A 27,215-nucleotide genomic window follows, 5' to 3' on the forward strand; every position below is an offset into this window, starting at 1 on the left:
TGGATTTACATAACCTGACAATGGTCGTCTCCGCACTACGAAGGGTATTGATCTTTCTGTGTGTACGTCACGTATGTTAAATAGATCCAAATTCAAAGAGCGCGCGACGGCCAAGGAAGACAAAGTGCAAACAGCGGCGCTCGATTCGATCTCCATGTGGTGATTTGTTTCCCATGGAGTTTAAAATCAATCCGGTGGATGGTTATTAAATAGCTCACATTTCATTTCAATGGCTTCTTACAATTCTCTTATCATCAGAATATGTTCGATTTCAATAATAAATCAATAAATGTGACGCTTGGGAGCTAAGGAACATGAAGCTTGAATTTCTCTAACTTGCTTTTATTAAGGGGAAGTTAACCGACTAAAACATCGCCAAAAACACGACAAAATGGCGGACAACGCAATTAAGGCAGGCTGTTACGTTTCAAATTTCATTTTTAAAAATTTTCTTCAATCAACTGACATTTCCTGATGCCAGGATAGACATATTAACTCATTCACTGCCAGACGTGCAAATATGTGTCCACCTTTGTGCCAGGGTTTTTGTCATTGTCACTCGAATTCCAGGCCCTATTGAATATTGAGTTTTAGGACTACGTAAACATCCAAGACAGCGTTAGAAACATTAGATTATCTTCTTTTATTAGAAAACAGCGTTAATTCCTAAGTCATATGACTCTGGAGTTATATGAGCTTGAAATCGGGGCAGTTGTCCAAAATACAATGCAATACATACATATTGGTTTATGTAGCGCTTGAACAAAGTGCTACCATGGAAAAAAGGGAAATGCTTCCCTCTTGTGGAAAATAAAAAGCATTGCCAGAGGCCATGGCCAGCGTTTTATCAGCACCCAAGCATGAAAAACAAAACCCGAACACACATTCGGGAACGGCGCTCGACGTCATATTTTCAATTCCCGAATAAATTCATGAATGGCAGTGAATGAGTTAATCATGCACATTGGAACAATAATAAATTATTTCCCTGGTTTTGATTTGTGATGTACCAGTGAACATTAGCATTTATTTTGAAAGGGTATCATTTTCTTCGGCATGTGATAAACCCTGCCACCGTGTTGTCAAACTCATTTTCCCTTCTTTTACGCTTTGTTAGTTGTCATTTACTTGGATGATCGCTTCATCATGGTGGGAGAAGTGATTTTCTTGCAGTAGATGCCTCATAATCTGCTCTTCAAAGTGCACATTGATTCTCAGATGGCCGAGCAGAGAGGGCCATACATCTCTGAACATATAGATCGCGTCACATACAGTGGGAACACATTAGCCTACTAATCATTGAATAATCAATGAATATGGTTAAAAGGACGCCTTCCGCTTCTACCCTGCGACAAAACTGGATGCGGGAAATGCAAACAACAGGGAAAATTGTCACTATTAGGATTCGGGCGATGATTTATTATGACTTTTTTTCTGTTGTTTGTTTTGTACACATTCAACTGTGTAAGTGTAGCGATCTGGAATTGAATTATTGATTTCTGAGTGTCTATTTTGAGGTATCTACAATTTTCTTTAAATGAGTTTTAAGACATCTGAGAGTGATTTTTGATTTGAGATGAATTGAAGATATCCCAAACAAGAATCAAATTACAGTAAAGTCTCGTTATATCGATATTCAAAGGAGTCCGGAAAAATATCGATATAACCGGGACTATCGATATATCCGACCCTGTTTGCATGTAATTTTCTCCGTGCGTGCATAGAAATAGCATCGATATAACCGGGACTATCGATATATCCGATATCGATATAACGAGACTTTACTGTACCATATTTTCCGATGTACAAGGTGCACCCAAAAGCCTTTATTTTTTTTCAAAAGATGACCCTGCGCCTTATATGCCGGTGCACCTTATATGTGAAGTAATGTTGAGCCTCAACAGGTCTCGCATCTACTGTCAGTAGCCACCGACACCATTTCAGAATCAGAAAAGCTTAATAGTCCCACAGTGGAGATTTGCAATTTATATACATGTAGAAGTAGTGCATCACCCCAGCCTCTATTGTAGCGCCTTATAATGGGGTGTGTCTTATATTTGGAAAACATTTACATATTTATATATTATATGTGGCGCTCCGGAGTATAAGGCGCAACTCCAATGAAAGGTGCATTTTCAAACTTTTTCCATATATAAGGCGCACCGGACTATCAGGAGCAATTTATAATTGGAAAACATTTGAAAATACACCATTCATTGGGGATGCGACTTATACTTATACACCGGAAAATACGGTACAGATTAATGAATTCACGCGGGTATCTGTGATTGAGATAGCAGCGATATTTCTCTGTGAATTCTTTATTTCCATTATGGCATGACTGGAATTTTATTCTCTGTGAAATTTCATTGCAGATTATCTGAAATGCTCATTTTGGTGAGGAGAAGAATGAAGTTAAGAGATTTCCAAAAAGATAGCCGCAACATATTCTAACGCCAGTGTAAATTAAATTTTAGAAAGGATTTTAACTAATTCACTGCCATTTACGAAAGTTTTCAGGAATTGAAAACATGACGTGGAGCGCCATTCCCGAATGTGTTTGTTTTTTGTTTTTTATTGCGAGGGGTGCCGATAAAGCACTGCTCAGACCTCTGGCAATGTTTTTTACTGCCACGAGGGGGCAACATTTGCCTGTTGTCCATGTTAGCGTTACAGCTTCAGCTGTTGTTAAAGCGCTAAAATCAATATGTGTTGTAGAGTATTTTGTACAGCCGCCCTCATTTCAAGCTCAGATAACTCCAGACCCATATAACTTGGGAATTAACTATTTTTCAGATGAAAAAAAGAGTGTACGGTTTCTTACGCTGCATTGAATGTGTATGTAGTCCTAAAACTCAATACATGTATTCTGCGGGGCCTGCAATTTGAGTAATAATGACAAAAACCCTGGCACGGGAGTGGACGCATTTTTGCACATCTGGCATTGAATGAGTTAATGAGGCCAAGTGCACTTCGGAGTCTTATCAATATGAACAAATATGATCAATGTCATTGATTATTTAGGTTTACGCGCCTAACTATTAATGCAGCAGATCACAAATCGAGATACTTGATTTGAATGAATCGCTCGATTGGTCTGGTATAGAAATAAATAAACAAATGTTTTTTTTTTTTTTTTAAATCAATGTGTCTGGAAAATTCTGGTCGGTCGTCTTGTTATAGGCAACGTTGGAATGCGCCAAGTGGGAATTACTCTCACGTCTTCTCTCGGTGCCTCACAGGCAGGCAATGCTTTCTATCAGGAACCTTACTTATTCCATCCAGTTCCGTCGTTGGCTTTTATCACTTTGCTGCTGCGGTTATTTATTTATTTATTTTATTTGCAATTCCTTCTGCTGCTTTGATTAAATCTCTCCTCTGTCCTCCCTCCACACAGACGTCTTTGCAATCGGAGACCCCAACCAGACCACTATTCTGGCCGTGTCGGTGGCGGGCGGCGTCGTTCTACTCATCTTCTTGGTGACCTGCTTCGTCGTTAGCGGAAGGTGAGGTCAAGCGTGTACAAAATAAAAAATCTATAAAAAATGATCATGCGATAGAACGAGATGCCGAGAAAATGTGAAATGTAAGAAGGTGTTTGCGGCGTATGCCGCTGACAACGTTAAAACGGCGCGAATGAACAACGGGGGGCATTTTGGTCTTTAACTCATTCACTGCCATTCACAAATGTATTCGTGAATTGAAAATATGACAGAGCACCATTCCCGAATTTGTTCAGATTTTTTTTCATGCTTGCATGCCGATAAAGCGCTGGTCAGACCTCTGGCAATGTTTTTCCTTTCCACAAGTGGGCAGCATTTCCCTTTTTTTCCGTGTTCGCGCTTTGTTCCAGCTTCAGCCATTTTTAAAGTACTATATACACCAATATGTATGTAGTATTGCATTGTATTTTGGACAACCACCCTCATTTCAAGCTCATATAACTCCAGACCCATATAATTTAGGAATTAACAATTTTTTTTCTGATGAAAGAAAAGAAACTAAGGTTTCTAACGGTTGACTGAATGTTTACTTAGTCCTAAAACTCAATATTCTGTGAGTCCTGGAATTCAAGTGATAATGACAAAAACCCCGGCACTGGAGTGGACACATTTTTGCACATCGACTGGCAGTGAATGAGTTAAATTGAGGTCTGATACAGAAGGATTACATGATTAATGGGCAAACCGCAGCCAAGCATATAACGTCTGACATTTCAGCCCTCACTGAAGGCCGTGTTAGTCTTTCTTGTGAAGAAGATAGAGCCGCTAAGAGCGCCTCCCTTTCAAGGTGAAGACTGTGTCTCAAGGAAGGCCACACAGGGGAAGGAGAAGGGCGGGAGAAAATAGAATCAAATGATGCAGACGGCTGAGAGTTGAGATGATGAAAGGAAGTGAATTAGGCGCTTTGGAGTATGAGGGGGTGGTGTAAGGAAGAGACCAGGAGTGTGAGAAAAGCAGAAGAAAAGATTTGTGGTGTTTTAAGAGAAAAACGCCTTCCACCTTGGAAGACAACAGCTTCGTTTTTTTTTTTCATGACAGTGGAAAATCTTCCACTGGCGGTTTTGCGGGAGGGGGGTTGCACCCTAATGTCTGTGCATACGCCATAAAAGTTAAGACTCACGACTTTGACAACAATACCCATACCTCACGATTAGAGAGCCAAATCTCCCGGTTTCTAAAAATGGTGATGTCATCAACTATGTCATTTTTCACCGTTTTGTAACGCATATTTGGAAAGTGACCAAACTATGAATAGCCTCAATCGGTGTCATTTTCTGCTGGGCGCTCGAAAAATAGGTCGTCTCATGCCCTACGTGATCTCATACGTTCGAAAACAGCAGATGAATGAACATGATGAATTGTAGCTGCGAGAATCTAAGGTGTCTTGAAAAAAAAAAATATGAATGAACATTTCAATCAAGTTGGCAAGCTGAATACTCTTGGATAAAAGCAAGCGATCGTGGAGAATCATTTGCATTTTGTTCAATATTTGGCGTGCATATTTTGGTCAGCCATGGTGGAAAAACGATCTTTGCAAAATAACAAAAGTGTGCAACATGTGGAATTAGTAAATAGTTGATTGACAAATGAAAAAAATAAAAATAAAAATAATTTTTTATGCTAATCGAATGTATAATAAACAATAATGCATTTTTGGATTTAATTTACAGTGATAATTTACAGCTTATGGCTGACTTAATTGGTTCCCAGAAAGTGTGTGTAAGGCGAAAAGTTCGTCTTTCAAACATTTATTTCCCATAAGAAATCATTAAAATGAGAATAATCCGTTTTGGGTCCCAATAAGATATCATTTTCTTTGAAATAAGCCTTAAAACTACACAAAATAGACTTTATTTTATGTACAATAAATGTGCTATTATTGTATTGTAATTAAAGAAATAAACTGTACAGTATAATAAAGTCCTTTTATTTACCTTTGTGATGGTAGTTGTCAATGGATGACGAACTTCCAGGTTGCCTCTTGTTGATATCTGAGTGAAGTTGCTGTGCTTTCTTGGCGATAATACCCTCACTCACACTGTCCCCTGCGAGCTGCTTTTCATTAATCCAAATCCACAGAAGTTTTTCAACCTCTTCTGTTGCCTGAGACTGTTGCTTAGACAACACGGAAACACCCTTAGCCACACATACTGTAGCAATGGTCGACTTAGCGTACTGGTGCTAGGATGCTAAGTCACACAAACGCGCACCTTGTTTGTGTTTTTCTTCTGCTCGACCGTTTTATTTTGTGTCCTCTTCGGCTTAACACTAGCCTGTGGTGGGTCTTTTTCGGTCCCATAATAGCAAAAGTATCCTTGATAACAAACCCCATCTGCACTCAAAGAAAGGGGGTGACGAAAATTAGGCCGCCAGTCACCGTGTCGCCGTGTGGTTTGGTTCATCCACCGAAAACTAGTTTGTCAGCTAAGACGATATTGTCGTGAATTAAATGTTCGTGAAGCGAAAAGTTCGTGAACTAAAGCGTTCATAAGCTGAGGTATCATTGTACTTATAATTTACACTTTTTTATCTCACCACAGAGTCGCGAGTACAAAATCTCTGATTTATGATTTCTGATACTTAACATGTATGATACACCCTCAGTTCTGTTGGACGGGTTATTTTTCCTTTTTAGCTTATTAGTTTATATGCACTCAGTCTGCACAAGGTCCTTTTGTCCCTGCTTTGTATTGTTACTTATTTATTTTATATATTTTTTTCTTATCATACTCATTATAATCCTTCAAGGAGAAAATTAATTTTTCACTCGGCTGTATATTTACTCACAGAGAACAAAATCACGCACGAGAAGGTGCGCAGGGAGAGATTCTGAGCCAAAGAGATGCGTAAACAGTCCTACACTGAGGGCTGTGGACTGTGCTTGGCTCAAGGGCACCTCAACAGTTGAGTAAGGCGTTGGTTTTATTTACCCAGACAAGCCTTCGGGGTTGAGATCCTTCGAATTATCTGCGGGTTTTTTTGTTGGTAAAAGAAAAGAATGGAAAAGAATGAGGAAAAGGAGAATTATGGGAAGCACAAAGGGACAAAATGAACTGAGGAAGGCAGATGGAATGAGAGAACGATAAGGAAATGAAAGCAAGGAAACGGAAAGAGAGAGAGGAGATGAGAAAGATGAAGAGCAAATGGAAGGGAGATGGAGCGACAGCTTGTTTGGAAGATGAATGCATGGAGATGAGAAAATGAACAAAAAAGAAGGAGCAGCCAGGGAAAAAAAATGAGAGGAAAAACGTCCCATGTGGGAGAAGGTGAAAAGCCCAGCCGATGATCAGTTCTTGACCAAACGCCAGACAAAATCCACTTTTGAGAGACAACATGAACTAAAGAGGACAAACATAATTATGTAGATGCAATTAACTCATTCAATGCCATTCACGAGAATTGAAAATATGACACAGAGCGCCATTCCCGAATTTGTTCAGGTTTTGTGTGGGGTTTTTTTTCATGCTTGCGTGCCGATAAAGCGCTCGTCAGACCGCTGGCATTGTTTTTTTCCTTTCCACAAGTGGGCAGCATTCCCTTTTTTCCCCATGTTAGCGCTTTGTTCCTTTGTTATTAAAGCGCTATATAAAACAATATGTATCGATTGCATTGTATTTTGGAGAGCTTGCCCTCATTTCAAGTTCATATAACTCCAGTATCATATCATTTAGGAATTAACTCTTTTTTCAGATGAAAGAAGGTTTCTAACGCCGTATTGGGTGCCGATAAAGCGCTCGCCATGGCCTCTTGCAATGTTTTGCAGTATTTCCCGTTTCCCCATGTTAGCGCTTTGTTCCAGCTTCAGCTGTTGTTAAAGCACGATGTAAACCATTATATATGTAATGCATTGTATTTTGGACAGCCCCCCTCATTTCAAGCTCATATAATTCCGGACTAATATGATTTAGGAATTAACTCTCCTAGGGAAGAAGAGAGTCTAAGGTTATTCACGCTGCATTGAATGTAGTCCTAAAACTCAATATTTTGTGGGTCCTCGAATACAAGTGACAATGACAAGAACCCTGGCACTGGAGTGGCCCATTTTTGCACGTCTGGCAGTGGATGAGTTAATAACTACCTTAATTGAATGTGGACAAAAATATGGAACCAAAACTTCTATGGCAAGTACAATGTCACCAACGTAGATGTTGTCTATCACTGCTATTAGATTATTGTTACAGCATAAGGAGAAACTTGGAAAAAGTGTCCAAAGAGGCTGAATGACCATTAATCTTTTTCTTATGTGCACAATTCTTATTGATTTTTGCATGAATCCAATTATAACATTTAGATGTTACATATTTTGATGCATTTTTATGGTTTGGAAAATATTTCTGTCAGAATTGTCGGCGCCATGGAACGGATTAAGCCATTTACATGGAAAATGCGTCTTGGCTAACAAACCTATCTAGCTGAGCAATTCATTTCATAAGCAAAGGTACCACCGTGACTTCACGTCGCGTGTGAGGAAAATTTGAACCTCAACGTGCTGCAATTCGATTAACAACAGGGCTATGCGCAACACCTAAGCTGCGCACGCGCCGGCGCGGACACTCGCTAATGAACACACTCGAAAAACATTAGTATTGATTGAGGTGATTGCTTATCAGGCTGAGCGCAACGTTCGCCATCGAGTCGCAACGATGTAATCAGTTCAAGACATGCGCACACAAACAAATGCACAACTCCACAAACACACACTTTGTACATCTAGAGCACTACAACTACTTTTTTTAATCAAAGGGGAATTATGAGCTGTGCGTGTGAGGCCTAAAACAAGCCGTTAAATGTAGCACATTTTGAGCACGCGTGATGTGAGGCGCCCACAGAATCACACTAATAAGCCTCTCACAGGCCGGGAAGTGTTAACTTAGTTTTTACAAGAGGGTTGAGTCGCTGACATCAATTTTAGGTTGTGTCATCTGGCGTTGTCGCCCTCCATCTTCTCCCTATTTAGACATGGCAGGGGGGTGAGGTGGGGTGGGAAGGGGGTGGCAGTGTTGATTACCGCTCTGGATTAAGCAGCATCTGTTACGGCTGTCAAAAGTTGTGTCGCTGTGTGCATTCGGTGAGGCACTTGTTGTTTTATGTCAAGGATCAAAGCTTGCAGCGGGGAAGCGAGGAGTAGTTGAACAACGGAACTGAAAGGAAGGCGAGCAGAATGATTTTTGAAAATTAAATGAGACATATTTTCTTAATACAGTCCTGCACGGTCCCATTCACATTTTTTAAATAATAATAATAATAATAATAATAATAATAATACATTTCATTTATAAGCACCTTTCAAAACTCTCAAGGTCACTTTACAGCCAGGGGATACATTTTTCTGTTGGTGAGCAGCGGCAGCCACATGCGCCAGCCTTCACCCAACCCCGAATAACTCAAAAAGATAGAAAGTTATCTAGCTAGCTAGCTAGTAGATAACTAACAGATTTTTAACAAGAACAAGCAATTAAAAAAAAAACATTCTTTTCCACAAGGTGGCAGCACTTCCCTTTTTTTCAAAGCTAGCGCTTTGTTGCACTTCAGTTGTTGTTAAAGTCCTGTATAAACCATTATCAGTGTCTGAAACTCCTGACAAAAAGTGGGCGGACAACAGGGCAGACAACTCTAAAAAGTTGCCTGCCCGGCCAGAAAGTTGCTTACCCCTTTTTTCACAACTTCAAACACAATAAAACGACTAATCGCAAAAAAAAACCATTGTTGCGAAGTATAAAGGATTTTTTTTAATTAAGGAAGTACCTATAAATTATGCAAATTGCCCAACGAACGTTCGTTGGGCAATTTGTATACTCTGCACAGCAGCCAACCAGAAGCCTGCTTTGTGCTTCGGACTTACCGTGACTGTAAAGTGTACTTGAGACTTTTGAAAGGCGCTTAGAGAGAGGAGTTCACGTGGCTTGTAGCTGTTTGCTTTATTGAATAAAGCAAACGTTTGATTTGAAAAAAAATAATTTTTTGACTTGAAGAAGTTGACGAGACGTTTTGAAAGTTGTACGCCCCGGGCCTCTGGGCAGACGTTATTTCAAACACTGCCAATATATATGTATTGCATTGTATTTTTGGACATCCACCCTCATTTCAAGGTCATATAACTCCAGACCCATATAATTTAGGAATTTACTCATTTTTTCTGATGAAAGTCTCAGGTTTCTTACGCTGAATTGAATCGATGAAAAGGTTTCTTCAGCCGTCATCTGTACTTCTTTGAAGGTGTCGGACGTTTCGCTTCTTATCCAAGAAACTTTGTCAGCAAACTAAAGTCTTACTGGTAGTTTAGGCCCTATATATATATATCCTTACTGTCCAGACGTGGCGGTGCATGGATAGGTCCTGGCTCTCAGGTTGGGGGGAGCAGAGGACTACTCCCTGCCACTCCACTGATTGTTCCTATTGTGCTGATTAACGACTGGCCTGAATGCCCCACTTCCACCGGTATTACCTCATCAGTATTCCTAATCCTATTTTGCCTAAATAGGCTGTTGTACGAACGATCCAAATTGAACCTCACCCCACCAAACCGGTTTAATGAAGGATTTAGTTGTTTTATGAAAATTGCTTCTTTTACTCCTCTTTCAAACCATCTATGTTCTTTCGCTAAGATTTTAACCTCATCGTCAAATGAGTGGTTGCTAGCTTTTAGGTGCATATGTACTGCCGATGCTTTATTGAATAAAGCAAACAAATATATTTATGGCCTCAACTACCAGTAAGACTTTAGTTTGCTGACGAGTTTCTTGGATAAGAAGCGAAACGTCCGACACCTTCAAAGAAGTACAGATGACGGCTGAAGAAACCTTTTCATCGATGGACCACTCCTGTACGACTGAGAGCTTACACAGACGTATTGCTGAATTGAATGTTTATGTAGTCCTAAATCTCCATAATCTGTGTCTCCTGGAATTCAAGTGACAATGAATAAAAAAGTGGACGCATTTTTGCACATCGTCTGGCAGGAAATGAGTTCATAACTATCTTTCATTTAATGTTGACAAAAAATACGGAACCAAAACTTCTCTGGCCAGTACACCAAGTGTCACCAAAGTAGATGTCGTCTATCAGTGCTATTAGATTCTTGTTGCACCATAAGGAAAAACTTGAAAAAGTGTCCAAAGAGGCTTTGACAAATCACAGCAGTTCCGCTTGTATGAGAGCCATTATTGCTCAGCAAGCGTTGGCGTGTAAGTTTGTGTTTGTGTGTGAACTTGCCACTTCTCATCCATCTTGGGGGTGTGACGGAGGATAGCGGTCAGGGGATTGGGGGTGGCAGGCTGGCAGGTGTGAGTTGTGGGAGGCAAGCAAGCGACTGGCATAACCATGAATTCAGCAGATGGCCTTTCACTCAAATTGTGCTTGCCCACGCCCCTCCCCCCCATCCCCCCGCTAGGTCCTCACTTTCTCTCATTAAACATGTTACAGTTTTCGCCTCACAGCATCTGTGTGTGGGTATCCCGTATCATGTGTCATCTAATGACTACCAATGTGTGTCCTGTGAATATCGGAGTGGCCTGTTCCCTGGACAAATGTTGGCAGGTTAGCCATGTCTTAATTTGGTAAAGAGAGTGGGAAAACCTGTGTAGAAGAAAGATGGAGTAAGAGCCAAAGTAGGCAAGGGACACCTTGAACGGGTTCCCAACACACATAGACAAACAACAATTCGTGCTCATCGTTAAACCTTGGGACAAATTAGAGCAACAGTGTCAAACGCAAGTTTTTTACCGCGGTGCGCATTGTAGTTAAGGTTTTCCTCTCGGGAAGCCATTAGAATGTTCAATCACCTCCATATACGATATAAAAAGCGTGCAACAAATTACATTTCGTGTAGGGGTGCATCTGATGGAAGAGCATTAAAGGACAACCGACGTCTCCGGACAAGTTGTGTCCATAATTTGTAAAATGGCTTCAAATTACTTCTACTGGGCGTATTTGCCGTAGATTCCACCACATATAGCTATATTTTACGTTTTAAGACTCGCTCTGAATATTCAGGAAGTCTTGTTTTTGAGTTGGTGACAAGTCCGTAAGTGACGTCATGAAAGGACCGCCCCCTGACCGAAAAAAGAGACATTGTAGCAGTCCTTCATCAACGTCAACGGATTTTGCTGTACATGTTTGGTCTGAGAACCGTGTTGCACCCAAAAGCCGACAGAAGAGGGCATCCAAGCTCCATATAAGGAATTTATCGGCCTGTGGAAGCGGAGGTGGCCACTGGAGGTCGCCATTTTGTGCCTCTTTTTTTTGGGTGAGACATCTCCCTTCAATGTTGCCTCAAAATGGCACATATAATTCTTTAATCGATTGCGAACATGTATGCTTTCCTCTTCAGAACTATTTAAATCATATTCATAACTGGAGGTGTAACAAGAAAGCATATTCTCCGAATCTGAAGCCATTGTTTTGATTCTCGAGCGTCTTGGCGTGACGTCACGAAAGGGGGTTGGGACTTTCTGAAAATGCCCAATTCGCAGCTCAATTTTTTGCAGATTTTGGACACTTTAAGTCATTTTTATTGGTGTTTTGCATTTGACTAAAAATATCACACTGCGGGTTTTGGGTATTTTAGATGCTATAAAACGTTTTTCTGATGTGAGTTAAACAAAAAAAGTGACGTCGGTTGCCCTTGAAATCTTGTAGGGGGCAAGCATCTTGGAATTTCACAAGTTTGATTTGATTTCGCTGGCCGAATAAAATGATGTGGCTGGGCCACATTTGGCCCGCGGGTCTTGACTTTAACACCCGTGAATTACAATTCTAATACCATGCATGTTTTTTTTGGAATATGGGTGTAAAGCAGAGATTTGGAAAAGTGGAAATTCTTGAGATTTTTTTTGTGATCATACAACATAGTAATGCCAGTATGTTCTTTTTGTAGTGTGTTCGCATATTGTGTCAACGACAGCGTTTCTGCGGGTAAGCTCTTCTACCTCTGTGACATCTGCTGTGTTGCCTAAGGTTGCTACTAAAATTTAAAGGACAAAAAAAGTGAGGAAAAAAAAGTTGGAATTGGTACGCTATGAAGAATACAAAAAAGAACTAACGCGTGGAATTCAAAGAGCAGTGGAATTTATTCGGATAATGACTAGTCAGTGCCGATGATGCTTTGCGACTTGGATGTTGGAAGCAAAGAGAAACGCTCTTGCTTTCAATTACAGTTTTGAATGATACTTCAAGGAGAAAAACGGGAAGTAAAAATCTGCCAGTGAACTCAACAAAGCCTTTTTATGTAGCTGTTGCTATGTCGTTCGGCTAATAACACAAAGATTTTCCATCAAAGGTACAGTGTGTAAGAGACGCCACAGAAGACATGCAGGTCTATTTTGTACACACGATATTTGATAATATTCAAATGAGAAAAAAATCGGCCATTTTGCTTGGGTGCGAGCGCTTTCAATTAAATCTGAGGATGTCACCCCCGACGCATCTTTGCGTGCCGAAAGCTTGAAAGCCTGTTGCCCCTGGCGCAAAACAATTTCACTCCGGCTTTATGCAAATGAGCATATGTTGCCATGTGGTTGATCAAACAGCCTATTAACTCATTCATTGCCAGACGTGCAAAAATGTGTCCACTCCAGTCAGTGCCAGGGTTTTTGTTATCGGCACTCAAATTCCAAGACCCACAGAGAAAGACTTTTAGGACTACATACACATACAATGCAGTGTAAGAACCATTCGACTCTATTCTTTTGTCAGAAAAAAATCGTTAATTCCTAAATTATAGAGGTCTGGAGTTATATGAGCTTGAAATGAGAGCAGCTGTCCAAAATGCAATACAAGACAAAAATATTGCTTTATATAGCGCTTTAACAACAACTGAAGCTGAAACAAAGCGCTGACATGGAAAAAAAGGAAATGCTGCCCCCTTGTGGAAGGGAAAAAAAGCTTTGCCAGAGCTCTGGCCAGCGCTTTATTGGACCACGGCATGAAAAAGCAAAACCCAAACAAATTATGGGAATAGCGCTCTGCATCATAGTTTCAATTACCGAATACATTTGTGAATGGCAGTGAATTAACACATAAATCAATCAGTTTTTGGGTTGTTCCAATTTGAAAGCATAGAGACCATTCCGATGTATTTATTAGGAATTTTATAGTTGTGACCTCATCAAGTAAGTGACATCATGAGAAGGATCACACTGATCTACATACTGATCTATTTGCATATATATAAAAATACACTTAGCTTGATGATACGCCCTTCGTCCCATGACCGTAAAATTCCCGGATTTCAGTTCCAAACCGCTCGTCATTCCCGCCCCCTTCGCTTCAATTTATCCATTTCCATTCTCGGTAATGAAAAGGAGTTAATTGAAATGTTTCCAAACAGGATGCTAGTGAAACATAGACAGATTTATTAGTCGTAACTCTTGTCGCTAATCATTTCTCGGTCTTAATAATTAGTCAGCGCTGTGTAAATCTTTTTAGACTGTGGTCAGAGATCGTTCAGATGAGGACAAGATGCAGATTGGTTCAGAAAGGACTTGTTACTATGTTGACTATGTTAGAATACTCATGTTGACATTTTTAGCACTTTGTGCTATTCCGCTACAAAGCTAAATGAATGATTGTATTATGGAAGAAGATAATGTGTTTGGTCATTCAGGCTAGGGTGGCCAGACACGTTTTTGCTGTGAAACAAGAAGGTGAATTCAATCCAGTGATTTATTTCTCAGTAATTAGTATTAAAGGACAACCGACACCATTTTTTGTTTCCTAACTGACATCAGAAAAACGTTTTGTAGCATTTAAAATACCCAAAACGATGTATTTATTAGGAATTTTATAGTTGTGACCTCATCAAGTGCGGCTGATATTTTTAGTCAAATGCAAAACACCAATAAAAATGAGTTAAAGTGTCCCAAAACGACTTCAAAATGACCTCAGAGATGGCGAGTTTCAGAAGGTCCCGCCCCATTGTTCGTGACGTCACGCCAGGACGTCTTGCCTTGCTCTAGAATCAAAACAATGGCTTCATATTCAGAGAACTTGCTTTCTTGTTACGAATCCAGTTATGAATATGATTAAAATAGTTATGAAAAGAAAAGCATAAATGTTTGCAATCGATTAAAGAAGTCCTTCCGTATCAATTCGAGCCGTCAGGACTCCGATGTAGCATACCAGAAAACGCACAAGATGGCGCCCAAGCTTTGTTGGAAATGGGCTGATTTGTCCTTTAAGAATTTGTGTCAACTAGTATCAAATAGTAGTCTTGGTGCAACAGACAACGATTCACCATGGCGTTATTTACGTGTTTTCCTTCTAATTTCGCCATCAACACGGATCAACACGAAGTTTTCAGACCAAACAAAGTACCCAAAATGCATTGTGTGTCGCTTTCTCGGTCAGGGGCGTTCCTGACGTGACGTCACGTCAGGCATCGTCATCAACTCAAAAACAAGACTTCCTGAATATTCAGCGCGAGTCTTAAATAAAAGTCTTAAAATATAGCTATATGCGGTGGAATCTTTGTAAAATATGCTCAGTAGAAGTCATTTGAAGTGATTTTACAAATTATGGACACAACTTGTCCGGGGGCGTCGATTATCCTTTAATTTAATGACTTGATATTAAATGGAATCGCCATTACGAATCACCGGGGGTAATGAAAACAGCAGCTCACATGCGTGTATGTGTGTGTGTGTGTTACGGTGAGGTGGTGCGGAAAGCCGGACAGATGTCATCCCAGAGAGGTGACTAATGGCGTACTGATTTCATTTGTTCTGGTTATTCTGATTAGCAGAAAGAAAATAACGTGAAAAGAGAGGAAATGAAAATGAAAAGGAGACGATGAGTAAAGCATTGCCAAATAACGACGCGCACCCGAGCCCTCCTGACTCTACCACCATTTCAGACCGCGTCAATTTCTCTTCTCCCCCCGCGAGCAGGCTGACTCTAATCCTATCAAATGCGACCAGTCATATAAAACAAAGCAGGTGATGTGACATGGGCGCTGCCCGACAAACACTTTATTAGCTGCGAGTGTCTCATGCTAACATCCATCCAAGGTTATTCACTACCGTGAAGCCGCACACGTCGACCTCGATGGAATTGGCTTGTCTACCCTTATGGATGGATATAAAAAGTCAACACACCCCCGGATCCAATGCCAAGTGTGATTTAAATGTAGCATCTGAGCTTGCTTATTTTTATAAAACTTTGTTCTGCCATTTATGTAACCTGCAACTCTGACAAAAATAAAAAAATAACCTCCGACAACCCCCCCTCCCTGTCGTCTGTGTAAGTTCTCAGTCGTATAGGAGTGGTCCATCGATGAAAAGGTTTCTACAGCCGTCATCTGTACTTCTTTGAAGGTGTCGGACGTTTTGCCCCACATCCGAAAAGCTTCATCAGCGAACGAAAGTTGTGCTGGTAACTTTGGCGCTATATTTATCATTAATAATAATAATAATAATAATAATAATAATAATAATACATTTCATTCATAAGTGCCTACACACATGGCGGTGCAAGACCTCCGCTTAGATAGGTCTCAGCTCTAAGGTTGGGGGGGGGGTTTGCTTTTCATTGCTTGGGTGCCGATAAAGCGCTGGCCAGATCTCTGGCAATGCTCTAAGGTTGGGGGGAGCAGGGACCTTTCTAAATGAAACGTCTGTTTAATTTTTTGGAAGGTCAGCATTTCCCCTTTTTCTATGATCGTACTCATTATTGTGATACCTCTTGTTTAAATTCTAAACTTCAAAACCTATTTTCGTTCCATTTATTTGAAGGAACAAATTTAAAGCTTATCAGTATTTACATATGTGGATATAAGCCCAAAATATACCAGACCCAGTTTGACCAAAATCTCTACTCATCATTTTGTACCCAAAAACAAATGTTCACAATTCTGTAAAAATGGACGAAAAAGTTCAAATATTTGGATCATACTAAATATACCATAAATGTACTGTATTTTTATGGTCTGCTAACCCACGTCCAGTATATTCACCAAACTGGTCGCACACAAAAATCAATTAAAGCATCACTTTGTCTGACCTCATCAGCATGACTAAGCCTACGAGGTGATACCAGAGCAAATGGGGCAATCAGAGCCAGTCATAGACATAATCAGACAGTACCAAAGAAGTAATCAGATTAGCTTCAAGGAGTAGTCCACTGCTCCCCCCATACTTAGAGCAGGGACCTATCAAAGCAGAGGTCTGGCACCGCCACCTCTGTCCATTAGGGATATATATATATATATATATATATATATATATATATATATATATAGGGCCAAAGCTACCAGCACAACTTTAGTTCGCTGACGAAGCTTTTCGGATGAGGAATGAAACATCTGACACCTTCAAAGAAGTACAGATAACGCCTGTAGAAACCTTTTCATCCACCCCCCCCCCTTGTTTAAAAAGTCCACTCTGACATGAATTTCCACCCATCGTTCTTTGACAACAAAAAAAGCAAATGTCATATCATACTGTGGCCATCTTGAAATAAAGATTGGCAGCCTTACAGCGAGAGTCCGTGCGTATGTCTTTGTTCTGTTTTGGATTTTAAAAATCAATAATCTTATGCTTCATCAAATCAAAGATCATCCATTCAATAAGGCCGGCAATGACAACATATACCGAAAAGTGATTTCCTACTTCTACAGTATCTCCCCTTCACTTTAGTTTTCGTCTCCTTATTCTAATAGCTGTTCACATTCCGGCCACGTTGCTGCGGCACAAGCTCTGCCTCACCCTCTGTCTTTCCACATCCCTTATGTCAACCCCCCTCCACCCTCACCTCCACCCGTCCGCCGCTCCCCCCTCGACGCTCGTCACTCCCCGCCCCTCCCTCAGTGATTGCTTGTTAGTTGGTATGCAGGCGCGGAACCCCATTGTGCTTCCTTGCCTGTCAGCACTCCTTTCGAACCTCCCCTCTCTCTTGCTTTCTTTCCCCCCCCCCCTTCTTTCTCTCTTTCTGTTCCATCCCCTTTAGTCCACTCGTTCTATCCCAAAAAAAACACAGCACAATCCCAGAAGAGCTGAGAGTGGAGGAAAAAGGGGGCCAGAGTGGATAAATGGATGGATGCCCGGGGAAAGAAAGCTGTGATATATGGTAGGCTGGAAAACGGGATGTTTTCACAAAAGCACAGAATTAGGAAATAAAATCATATCCCAAGAGAGATAAAGGCCTTAAAAAGTGTGAACGATAGGATGGGAGAGTGGAGAGGGGTAGTGTGTGTGTGTGTGTGTGGGGGGGGGGGGGGGGTAGTGGTTATGGCCATAATATTTTGAGGATGGAGTTCTGTGAGGGAAACTTGCTAGCGGAATGACAAATGGTTCTCAAGTGACAGAGTATTATATTAAAAAAGTAAATTGATATGCAAATGCGGCGCATTGGAGGACAGGGATAGCTTGTCATCAGTGAAGTGGAACAGAGGGAAAAGGTGAGCGCTCGGCGTGGATGGCAACACGGTGTGAAGGACTATTAGCATTGAGAGCGGGCCTATGTGTGTGCGTTCATCGTCAGTACGTATTAGCATAAAGACGAACGTGTGTGTATGTGCACAAAGATTCGGCATGAAACGCATTTGCGTGTCAGCAAAATAGCAGATCGGAATAAGTCCAATGACGGCAAACTGTGCCAACTTCGGCCAGTTGGGAATGCAAGACATCCTCGTTAGAAACTCTAAATGTCAGGATGGAAATATAAATACTGGTAAAAATCTCATTTCGACCTGAATGCTGCCCTTTGGGGACCAACATTGATTGGGTCATTGTGGCTTTTGTCATATCTCAGCTGGACGACTGTAATGCACTTTACTTCGGAGTCAGCCTTGAGCCGCTTTGAAGCGTCTTTAGCTGGTCCGCAATGCTGCTGCTCGCTTCTTGACTGGTACTCGTAAGAGGGAGCATATAACTCCTACTCTGACATCCCTTAACTGGCTCCCTCTACATTTTCAAATTCTTTTCAAGATCTTATTTGTTTTCAAATCTTTAAATGGCCACGCCCCTCCACCCCTACGCACCTTCCCGGCGCCTCAGGTCTGCTGACCAGACATTATTAAATGTGCCAAAAATTAATTGGAGGCTAAGAGGGGATCGAGCTATGTTCCATTGCCGGTCCCACTTTCTGGAATGACCTTCCACTGAACATTCGGCAAGCCCCCTTGTTGGGGTAATTCGCTATACGAACATCTTTAAACGTCTTTTTTCATCGTTTTGTTTTTCTTGGACTTCCTGAGTCCTCCAGACTCATATAATTTCGGAATTAACTCTTTTTGTCTGATGAAAAAAAAGACAATCCAAGGTTTCTTACGCTGCATTGAATGTTTGTGTCGTTTTACAACTCAATATTCTGAGGGTCCAGCAATTCGAGTGACAATGACAAAAACCCTGGCACTGGAGTGGACACATTTTTGCACATCGTTTGACTCCATTGGATGGACTCGGTAACTTGCGGCTTTTGAAACTACGGCAGCTAACACTTTGTGGCGCCCAAACACGGAAGACGAAGAAACAAAAGGCGAAGCCGTGTCAGGTTTCACGCCATGTTTCCAAGTGTGGCGCTAATGATTCATGACACTTTTAACTGGAGAGGAGAAATGAGTTTCTCTGTAATTACTATGGAAATGTGTTCATTTCCCATCAGACACACTCATTCACAGCTGTAACCACGCACTGCTGCTCATACACACACACACACACACACACACACACACACACACACACACACACACACACACACACACACACACACACACACACACACACACACAATATTAAATATGAAGCAACAGAAACATGCTTTTAGTTTCATGGCACACGTATGCCGATGAAGAGGGGGGTTGTGTGTTGCACCCATGGGACGATCACAGGCGTGTGACTCAGTATCCTACCCCCCCACCCTCAACCCGCTCCCCATATGCTCTAAACACATGCCCCTAAGGGTTATGTGTGTGTATTTGCATGTGTGACAAGGGGGATAATAATCGACTCATGGTGATCGACTGGTTTGTGCCCAGCTGATAACCAAATGACGCGCCCTCATCCTTCCTTTAACCCCACCCCTTTGAGGAGTACTGATGAAAAAAATTGTCCAGCATTTAAGCAGCATATTCTTAACTCGTTCAATGCCATTCACAAATTTATCGGGAATTGAAGATATGACGTAGACCGCCATTCCTGAATTTTTTTGGGTTTTGTTTTAACATGCTTGGGTGCCGATAAAGCGCTGGCCAGACATCTGGTAAGGTTTTTTCCCCTTCTTCAAAGGGGCATCATTTCCCTCACAAATTTATTCGGGAATTGAAAATCTGACGTAGAGCGCCATTCCCGCATTTGTTTAGGTTTTGTTTTTTTATTGTTTGAGTGTCGATAAAGCGTTGGCCATGACCTCTGGCAGTGTTTTTTTTCCCTTCCACAAGGGAGGCAGCATTTCCCTTTTTTCCATATTAACGCTTTGTTCCAACTTCAGATGTTATTAAAGCGTGATATAAACCAATATGTATGTATTGCATTGTATTTTGGACAGCTGCCCTCATTTCAAGCTTATATAACACCGGACTGATATCATTTAGAAATTAACTCTTTTTTTCTGATGAAAGAAGAGAGTCTAAGTTTTCTTACGCTGCATTGAATGTTTATGTAGTCCTAAAACTTAATATGCTGTGGGTCCTGGAATTTGAGTGACAATGACAAAAACCCTGGCAAGGGAATGGACAAAATTTTGCACATCGTCTGGCAGTGAATGAGTGAATATTTTACAATAAAACTTAACTAACTAGAGTTTTTCCATCAGCTCCTGTATTTTGTTTTTGTACTTCTTTCTTTCCTTGCAGAATCAGAATCAGAATACCTTTATTCGTCCCACAATGGGGAAATTTGCAGTCCACAGCAGCAATTGAAAAGGGATGGGGTAGGGGTGGGGGTGAAAGGATAGAAAACAAGATATTCTAAGCATAACAAAATAAATAATAAAAATAAATAATTTCATCTTCCTTTCAGAACTTTTCTGCTATGAAATGTAAATTGCTCCACTGTGGGACGAACAAAGATAAATCCAATCCAATCCAACTACTGCATGTATAATTCCAAATGTACTTGTGGCTAAAAAGCGAAATGCGGAGAGTCTCCGGACCCGAATAAACGTTAGCATTCGACGAATGCGCAATATAACAGCTCTCATCTACTGTAATAAAATTGCCGTGACGAGCGCACTCCACTTCTTCCTTGAAAATTGCGTTGCGTTATTTGTCGGACAGAAACAATAACAGCAAACTATTTATGGAGCCTCAAAAGTTTGCAACCCAATAAAGATGCCTTTTTTTTCATTACGCCAAGTCGTTCCCTACGTAAGAGTCAATCACCAGACGGCAGTCACCGACTGCCATTTGTTGGCGGTTGTCCAGTCAAACCGCGCTCAGCCGCATATGTCGATATCCGCCGGGGCGTTGGGGAAGTCGAGACAAGCAAATTAGAATTCAATTCCCCCAACCATCAGACAGACGAGGCCATGCTGTGTTTAAATCATTTTTAGTTCATCATTAAATGAAATTGCTTTCTTATTTTATGGGTTTGGACCTGAAATATTTGTGCAGAATCTAAAAGAGCAGCAGGTCTCACATGTTTATGGCTGATGGGGGGTTGTTAAACCACTTCGTGGATAATGCTCAACATGGTGGAAAAAAGACACTCACGGAAATGCACAAACAAGTCGGCGTCATCCTCCCTCCCGCAAGGTCGGCATAACGCAATCTGTTAAACACTTCCTCGCAGCTGGACAACAGACCGGTTGATCCACGGATCAATATTTAGGTCGTCGCACGGAGACCACACTGCAGGGTGTGCTCACCGACGGGTTGGGAGGGCGGGGTCGGCATGACCCCTAGTAAATCTGGAGGCGGTCATGGCCAGAGGGGCTGTATACCGTGTTAATGCAGTCAACGTGGATGGAACATCTGTGACGCTCACACATGCTCAATATTTTGCAAACAGTAACATTGGCAGGGTGTCAATAACGGCCGGAATGGGAGGAAATTAAATACAGTGATACCTTGGTTTACAAACCCCTTGGCTTACGAACGTTTCGGTTTACGAACGTTACATTTGTGAAAATTCTACCTTGGCATACGAACTTTTTTCGAGCACGGAGCTGGCTCAATGAGTGATGTGTCGTTCGCGAACGAGGCCGTTCTTCGAACAACAAAATGGCAGCTGACTATTTTTGTCCTCTATTCCCCACCCCCAGTCTTCGGCTAAAGCCATGTGATTGTTCAGGAACGGAGCAGTGAGGGGGGTTGGTTTAAACATTAAAGAGACAGGCAGACGATAGTGAGCGAGTTTCAACGTTGATAGTTCAAAGGCAGAGTTTAGACTGCAAGGTTAAAATTCCCAGCAATCTGGCTCCACAAACAACCCCCACAAGCCATCTGGACACTTGATGCAAAAAGGTATCAACTCAGCTAAACAGAACACAATTGATGAGGAACTAGATACAATTATCACAGAGAAAGAACCTACAAGGGATCGTTGATCAAAATGGTGAAAGAAGGTTACGTCCCTCATCAAGTGTTTAATGCCGATAAAACCGGCCACTCCATTCCATCAAGCCATCAACGACCATCACAAAGGTGAATAAAACGACTTTATTATAAAGTACAGTTTATTTCTTTAATTATAATACCATAGCACATTTATTATACATAAAATAAGGCATATTTCGTGTAGTTTAAGGCTTAGAAAATTAAAAGTAGAAATTTGTTTTTTTATGGGGACCTGGGAACGGATTATTCTCATTTTAATGGTTTCCTATGGGAAATTAATTTTTGGGATACACACTTTTCGCCTTACACACTCTGTCTGGGAATCAATTAAGTTCATAAGCCAAGGTATCACTGTATAGTGGTTGGTATCTACTTTTTAAATATGTTTACAGTAGTACCTCTACTTACAAAAAATGTTCAAGTTACAAAAGGCAAAAGAAGAAAATATTAGCTCTTGTAATGAAATATATTTCAAAATAAAAAACAACAAAAGGTACCTTTTTTACCTTTTAAAAAGGTAAAGACATTATAGGCTGATACTCCTTATATCCCAGTTACCTGAATACCACATATTGATCGATGCTTTGCCATTAGCTATTATTGAGCATCATCTAGTCATCCCGTTGGCCATTACCGTATGTGTCTATGCAATGTCCGTCTTAACGTAAATGTGAATCACAGTATTTAGCAGTTGGGCAATCACTCACTATGTTGTTAAGAAATTTCTTTCATTACATATTAATTTTGTACATAGACTAATAAAAGTAAATCCAATGTAATCCATTCACAAATTAGTTCGGGTTTTGGTTTTTCTTTCTTGGATGAGAATCAAGCGCTGGTCAGACCTCTGGCAATGTTTTTTTCCCTTCCGCAAGGGGGAAGATTTTTTTTTTCCATGTTAGGGCTTTGTTGCAGCTTCAGCTGTTGTGAAAGCACTATATAAACCAATATGTATGTATTGCACTGTATTTTGGACAGCTGCTCTCATTTCATGCTCATATAACTCCAGACCCATATAATTTAGGAATTAACTTCATGTTCTTATGAAAGAAGACAGACTAAGGTTTCTTACGCTGCATTGAATGTTTATGTAGTCCTAAAACTCAATATTGCGTGGGTCCTGGAATTCAAGTGACAATGACAAAAACCCTGGCACATTTTTGCACGTCTGGCAGTGAATGAGTTAAGAATAATCAATTCATGTGGATTGTTTTTTTCCAATGCATTTTCAATATGGGGATACGTACTGTAGTTTCACAGTCTTTGTACTTTCTCCACCGTCAGTTTAATTGCTGTGGAGAAAGTGCACATATGGGTTTGTGCATGTGCGTTCGTACAGCAGGATGCTCACCCAGCTGGCTATTTGTTTTATTTGCAGGCACTGTGGATATATCAAAGCCAAGCAGGACCCTGATGAAGAGAAGATGCAGTTCCAGCATGGCCGAGGTAATCATATCACCTGAATAAAATTCATGCATGCAAACACCAAAGGCGTACATAAACACAGATGCTTGCTCGATTTTCTCGGACATGCTAATGCTCATCCCGCCTTGCACATCAGTATTTTATTCAAAATTGCTCAAATTGTGATCAGTGGTGCATTATGTAAACATCCCAAGAGTCCCTGAATTAAACAGTAAAGAAAAGCATTGGTGACATTGAGGTCGGCATCCACAGTTTTTTTTTTTTTTTTGCGCATGAATGTGTGCTTATAGGATGAGGCTCCTTATGGGTTCCTGTTAAAATGACATGTCATTTTTATCACCGCAACCAACGAAGCAGTTACCCGACGAGTCTAATTACATAACCATTTTAACACCATCCGAGCAGCAGCGTACTCGTGTAAGCACAGGCAGATATGGCAACCGCCATTTTTTATGAAACCCCATAAACTTAATATCCCGTAACATTTATGAGATGTGGAAATACAACTGACGTTTGTTCTTTTCGTGGTCTTTTCTCTCTCATTTGCATGTGCGCAGTCAAGCTTCCCGGCAGTCGGACCTACATCCATCCTCACACCTATGAAGACCCCAACCAGGCTGTCAGGGACTTTGCCAAAGAGATCGATGCTACCAATATTCACATCGAGAGAGTTATTGGAGCCGGTATGCTTGAAAACAGATGAAACATGCGTGGTTTATTTCATCCTGGGTGTTATAAAATAAACACATTTATTTGGGTGAACGTCTTCCAGACACACAGTTTTCATCGATTCACACATCCAACACGTTTTCAACATATTTAAACATAAAAAAGACAAGAAAAATATTCCTTTCACTCTCTCACTGACACACACATATAAAAACAATTGAACAATGTACTTTTAACTCATTCACTGCCAGACACAAGCAAAAATGTGTCCACTCCATTGCCAGGGTTTTTGTCATTGTCGCTTGAATTCAAGGACCAACACAATATTGAGTTTTAGGACTACATAAACATTCAATGCAGCGTTACAAGCCTTAGACTCTCTTCTCTCATCAGAAAAGAAATGAATAATTCCTAAATTATATGGGTTTGGAATTATACGATCTTAAAATGAGGGCGGCTGTTCAAAATACAATGCGATACATACAATTTTCTATATAGGGCTTTAACAACAACTGAAGTTGGAAGAAAGCGCTAACATGGAAAAAAGGGAAATTCTGCTCCCTTGTGGAAAGGAAAAAACATTGCTAGAGACCATGGTCAGCGCTTTATCGGCACCCAAACAAGACAAGACCATGAGTTAAATACCAAAATACACCAGCAAACCATGTAAGTTCCTTGATCAAAAGTAAGCTAGCTGATGCTAACATATAATGTGAAAATCCATTCATGAGCTAATGCAAATGTGCATGGCTATTACAGTATTTGATAACAACTGCGGGAATGGCGCCCTACGTCATATATTCATTTCCCGAATACATTCGTGAATAGCCGTGAATGAGTGAAATACCAAAATATACCAGCAAACCATGTAAGTTCCTTTAGCAAAAGCAAGCTAGCCGATGCTAACATATAATGTAAATATCCATTCATGACCTCACACAAATTAGCCTGGATATTACAATATTTGCTAACAACTGCGTTAAGAACAATATTAAAGGGCAGATACTTTGCTGTATGCGTACAATGACTTTGACAACTTATTAGGGGACCTTGTCTGCTTCTTCTTGCTCTTAATACACCGCAGCTACAGTAGGCTACGAGTTTGCTGTGTTACGACAGTGAATAATTTCAATTTCAAAACCCATGGATGCTCGAGTGGATCCAATTGATCATGTTATAATGAGGGTCCCCTGTAGTCAGGTATGAAAGTCAAAGTTTTCTGGATCTGTATTTTGTAGGGGAGTTTGGAGAAGTGTGCAGCGGGCGGTTGCGCGTGCAAGGAAAACGGGAGATCTACGTGGCAATCAAGAGTCTGAAAGCGGGCTATTCGGACAAACAGAGGCGGGACTTCCTGTCAGAGGCTTCCATCATGGGACAATTCGACCACCCCAACATCATCAGGCTGGAAGGAGTCGTCACAAAATGTGAGTCATGCTTTTGTGTATGTACAATTAGGGGGCGTTAATGAGTGATTTTCTCCACAAAAACCTTGAGATCCAAATTTCGTTGTGGAGCAAAACGTGCATGGAAAAACGCTTGATGATATATGCATACATGTTTGCAATCGATTAAATAATTTATTCTGTGCCATTATGAGGCAACATTGAGGGGAGATGTCTCAACGAAAAAGAGGCACAAAATAGCGACCTCCTGTGGCCACCTCCGTTTCCACAGGCTGATAAATTTCTTATATGGAGCTGGAAAACCCTCTTCTGGCGGCTTTTGGGTGCAACACAAGGTTTTCAGACCAAACAATACAGCAAAATACATAGACGTGATGGAAGGACTGCTACAATGTGTCTTTTTTTCGGTCTGGGGCGTTCCTTTAATGACGTCACGTACGGAGTCGTCAACAACTCCAAAAAAAAAAAAAAACACTTCCTGAATATTCAGCGCAAATTTGAAAACGTAAAGTATAGCTATATGAGGTGGAATCTTTTTAAAATACGCTCAGTAGTAGTCATTTGAAGCCATTTTACAAATTATGGACACAACTTGTCCGGAGACGTCGCTTGTCCTTTAAGGTTTATATAAGTATGTTTCAGGCTTGTATAAGTAACCTGTATTGATTTATATTGAAAAATAAACATTTAATAAAATATATGTTCTATAAAGATATGTACATCTGGAACTGGAGAAAATACTACATATGTTAATGCAAAAATGTCCGTATGTACCATTGTACGTAACTCGAATGTGCGGAAGTAGGGGAGCGGCTGTATGACTGAGTCATGTTGTGTTGCTGCGCTGCATGTGTTCAAATATCTTAGCTTGAAATGCCCCCTGGTAGTGCTATACATTAGCCCGTCAATGGCAATTTGAATTGTGTTTTAGCATTAAGCTAACTGAAGTGGTTATGTGGTTGTTTTGAAAATGATATGTATCAACGAGGAGTGGCCATCGACAGCTTAAACCCTATTCTTCATTTTATGATTTAAATTTTTAGCACATTTGTCCGAGTCTTTGTTTCATAAACTGATTGCGAACCGCCGTCCACGGTGCAAAGCACACGGCATCTAAACATTAGCCGACCCTTGTGCGGGTAAAGTTCCATCACCATGGTTACGCCTACATGGCACATGGCAACTATGACTGTCCCGCGCCTTTCAAATAGCCACTTGTTTATTTCGCCGCTGTGTTCGAGCCATTATGAGTGTCTCTCGGCGTCTGCATGTGTGGCGAGCGACACAGGCCGGGGGTTCAACAACATGGCTGATTGGTTATCTCTGGCACTCGCTCTAGCCATCACTCTCTCTTTCTCTCTGTCTCTCTTGTCTCGTATGTCCATCTCGCACCGCGGCTTTGTCCCTCAGTGTCTTATCTTCTCATTTAAGCTTCTCCTCTCTCTTTCGGTCTATCGCTCCATCTTCATCTCTCACTCGCTACCATTCCTCCGGCAGATGACGTGGTCTGATGTCGGTCTAATGAAAGCCGAAACAGATAACACGCTAGCTGTTTCGGCAGAGACCGTACTGTGTCAATCAAAATTTGAGTCGGATTTTACACACAAATGGGGTTTTGTGTGTTTAGCTTAGCACACATGAGTGCACGGCAACAGCACCTGGTCAGCAACTGCAGAGAGAATGCATATTCATGACTATCAATAATTCATCACGTTAATTGGCTGT

The 27,215-nt window shown here is 41.0% G+C and overlaps 1 protein-coding gene across 2 annotated transcripts in view; it reads left to right on the forward strand.

Moving 5' to 3' along the window:
- epha4b (eph receptor A4b) overlaps positions 1-27,215 on the forward strand; it is a 114,978-nt gene that overhangs the window by 69,478 nt on the left and 18,285 nt on the right. For both annotated transcript variants that reach the window (XM_089007356.1, XM_089007357.1), the window contains exons 10-13: positions 3,398-3,506; positions 23,372-23,439; positions 23,976-24,101; positions 25,326-25,511. In XM_089007356.1, coding sequence (XP_088863482.1) covers positions 3,398-3,506; positions 23,372-23,439; positions 23,976-24,101; positions 25,326-25,511 — 489 coding nt within the window. The remainder of the gene's footprint in view (positions 1-3,397; positions 3,507-23,371; positions 23,440-23,975; positions 24,102-25,325; positions 25,512-27,215) is intronic.

Source organism: Hippocampus bargibanti, linkage group LG11 (assembly GCF_051943395.1).
Source record: "Hippocampus bargibanti isolate YZ-2025 linkage group LG11, ASM5194339v1, whole genome shotgun sequence".
Lineage (NCBI taxonomy): Eukaryota > Metazoa > Chordata > Actinopteri > Syngnathiformes > Syngnathidae > Hippocampus > Hippocampus bargibanti.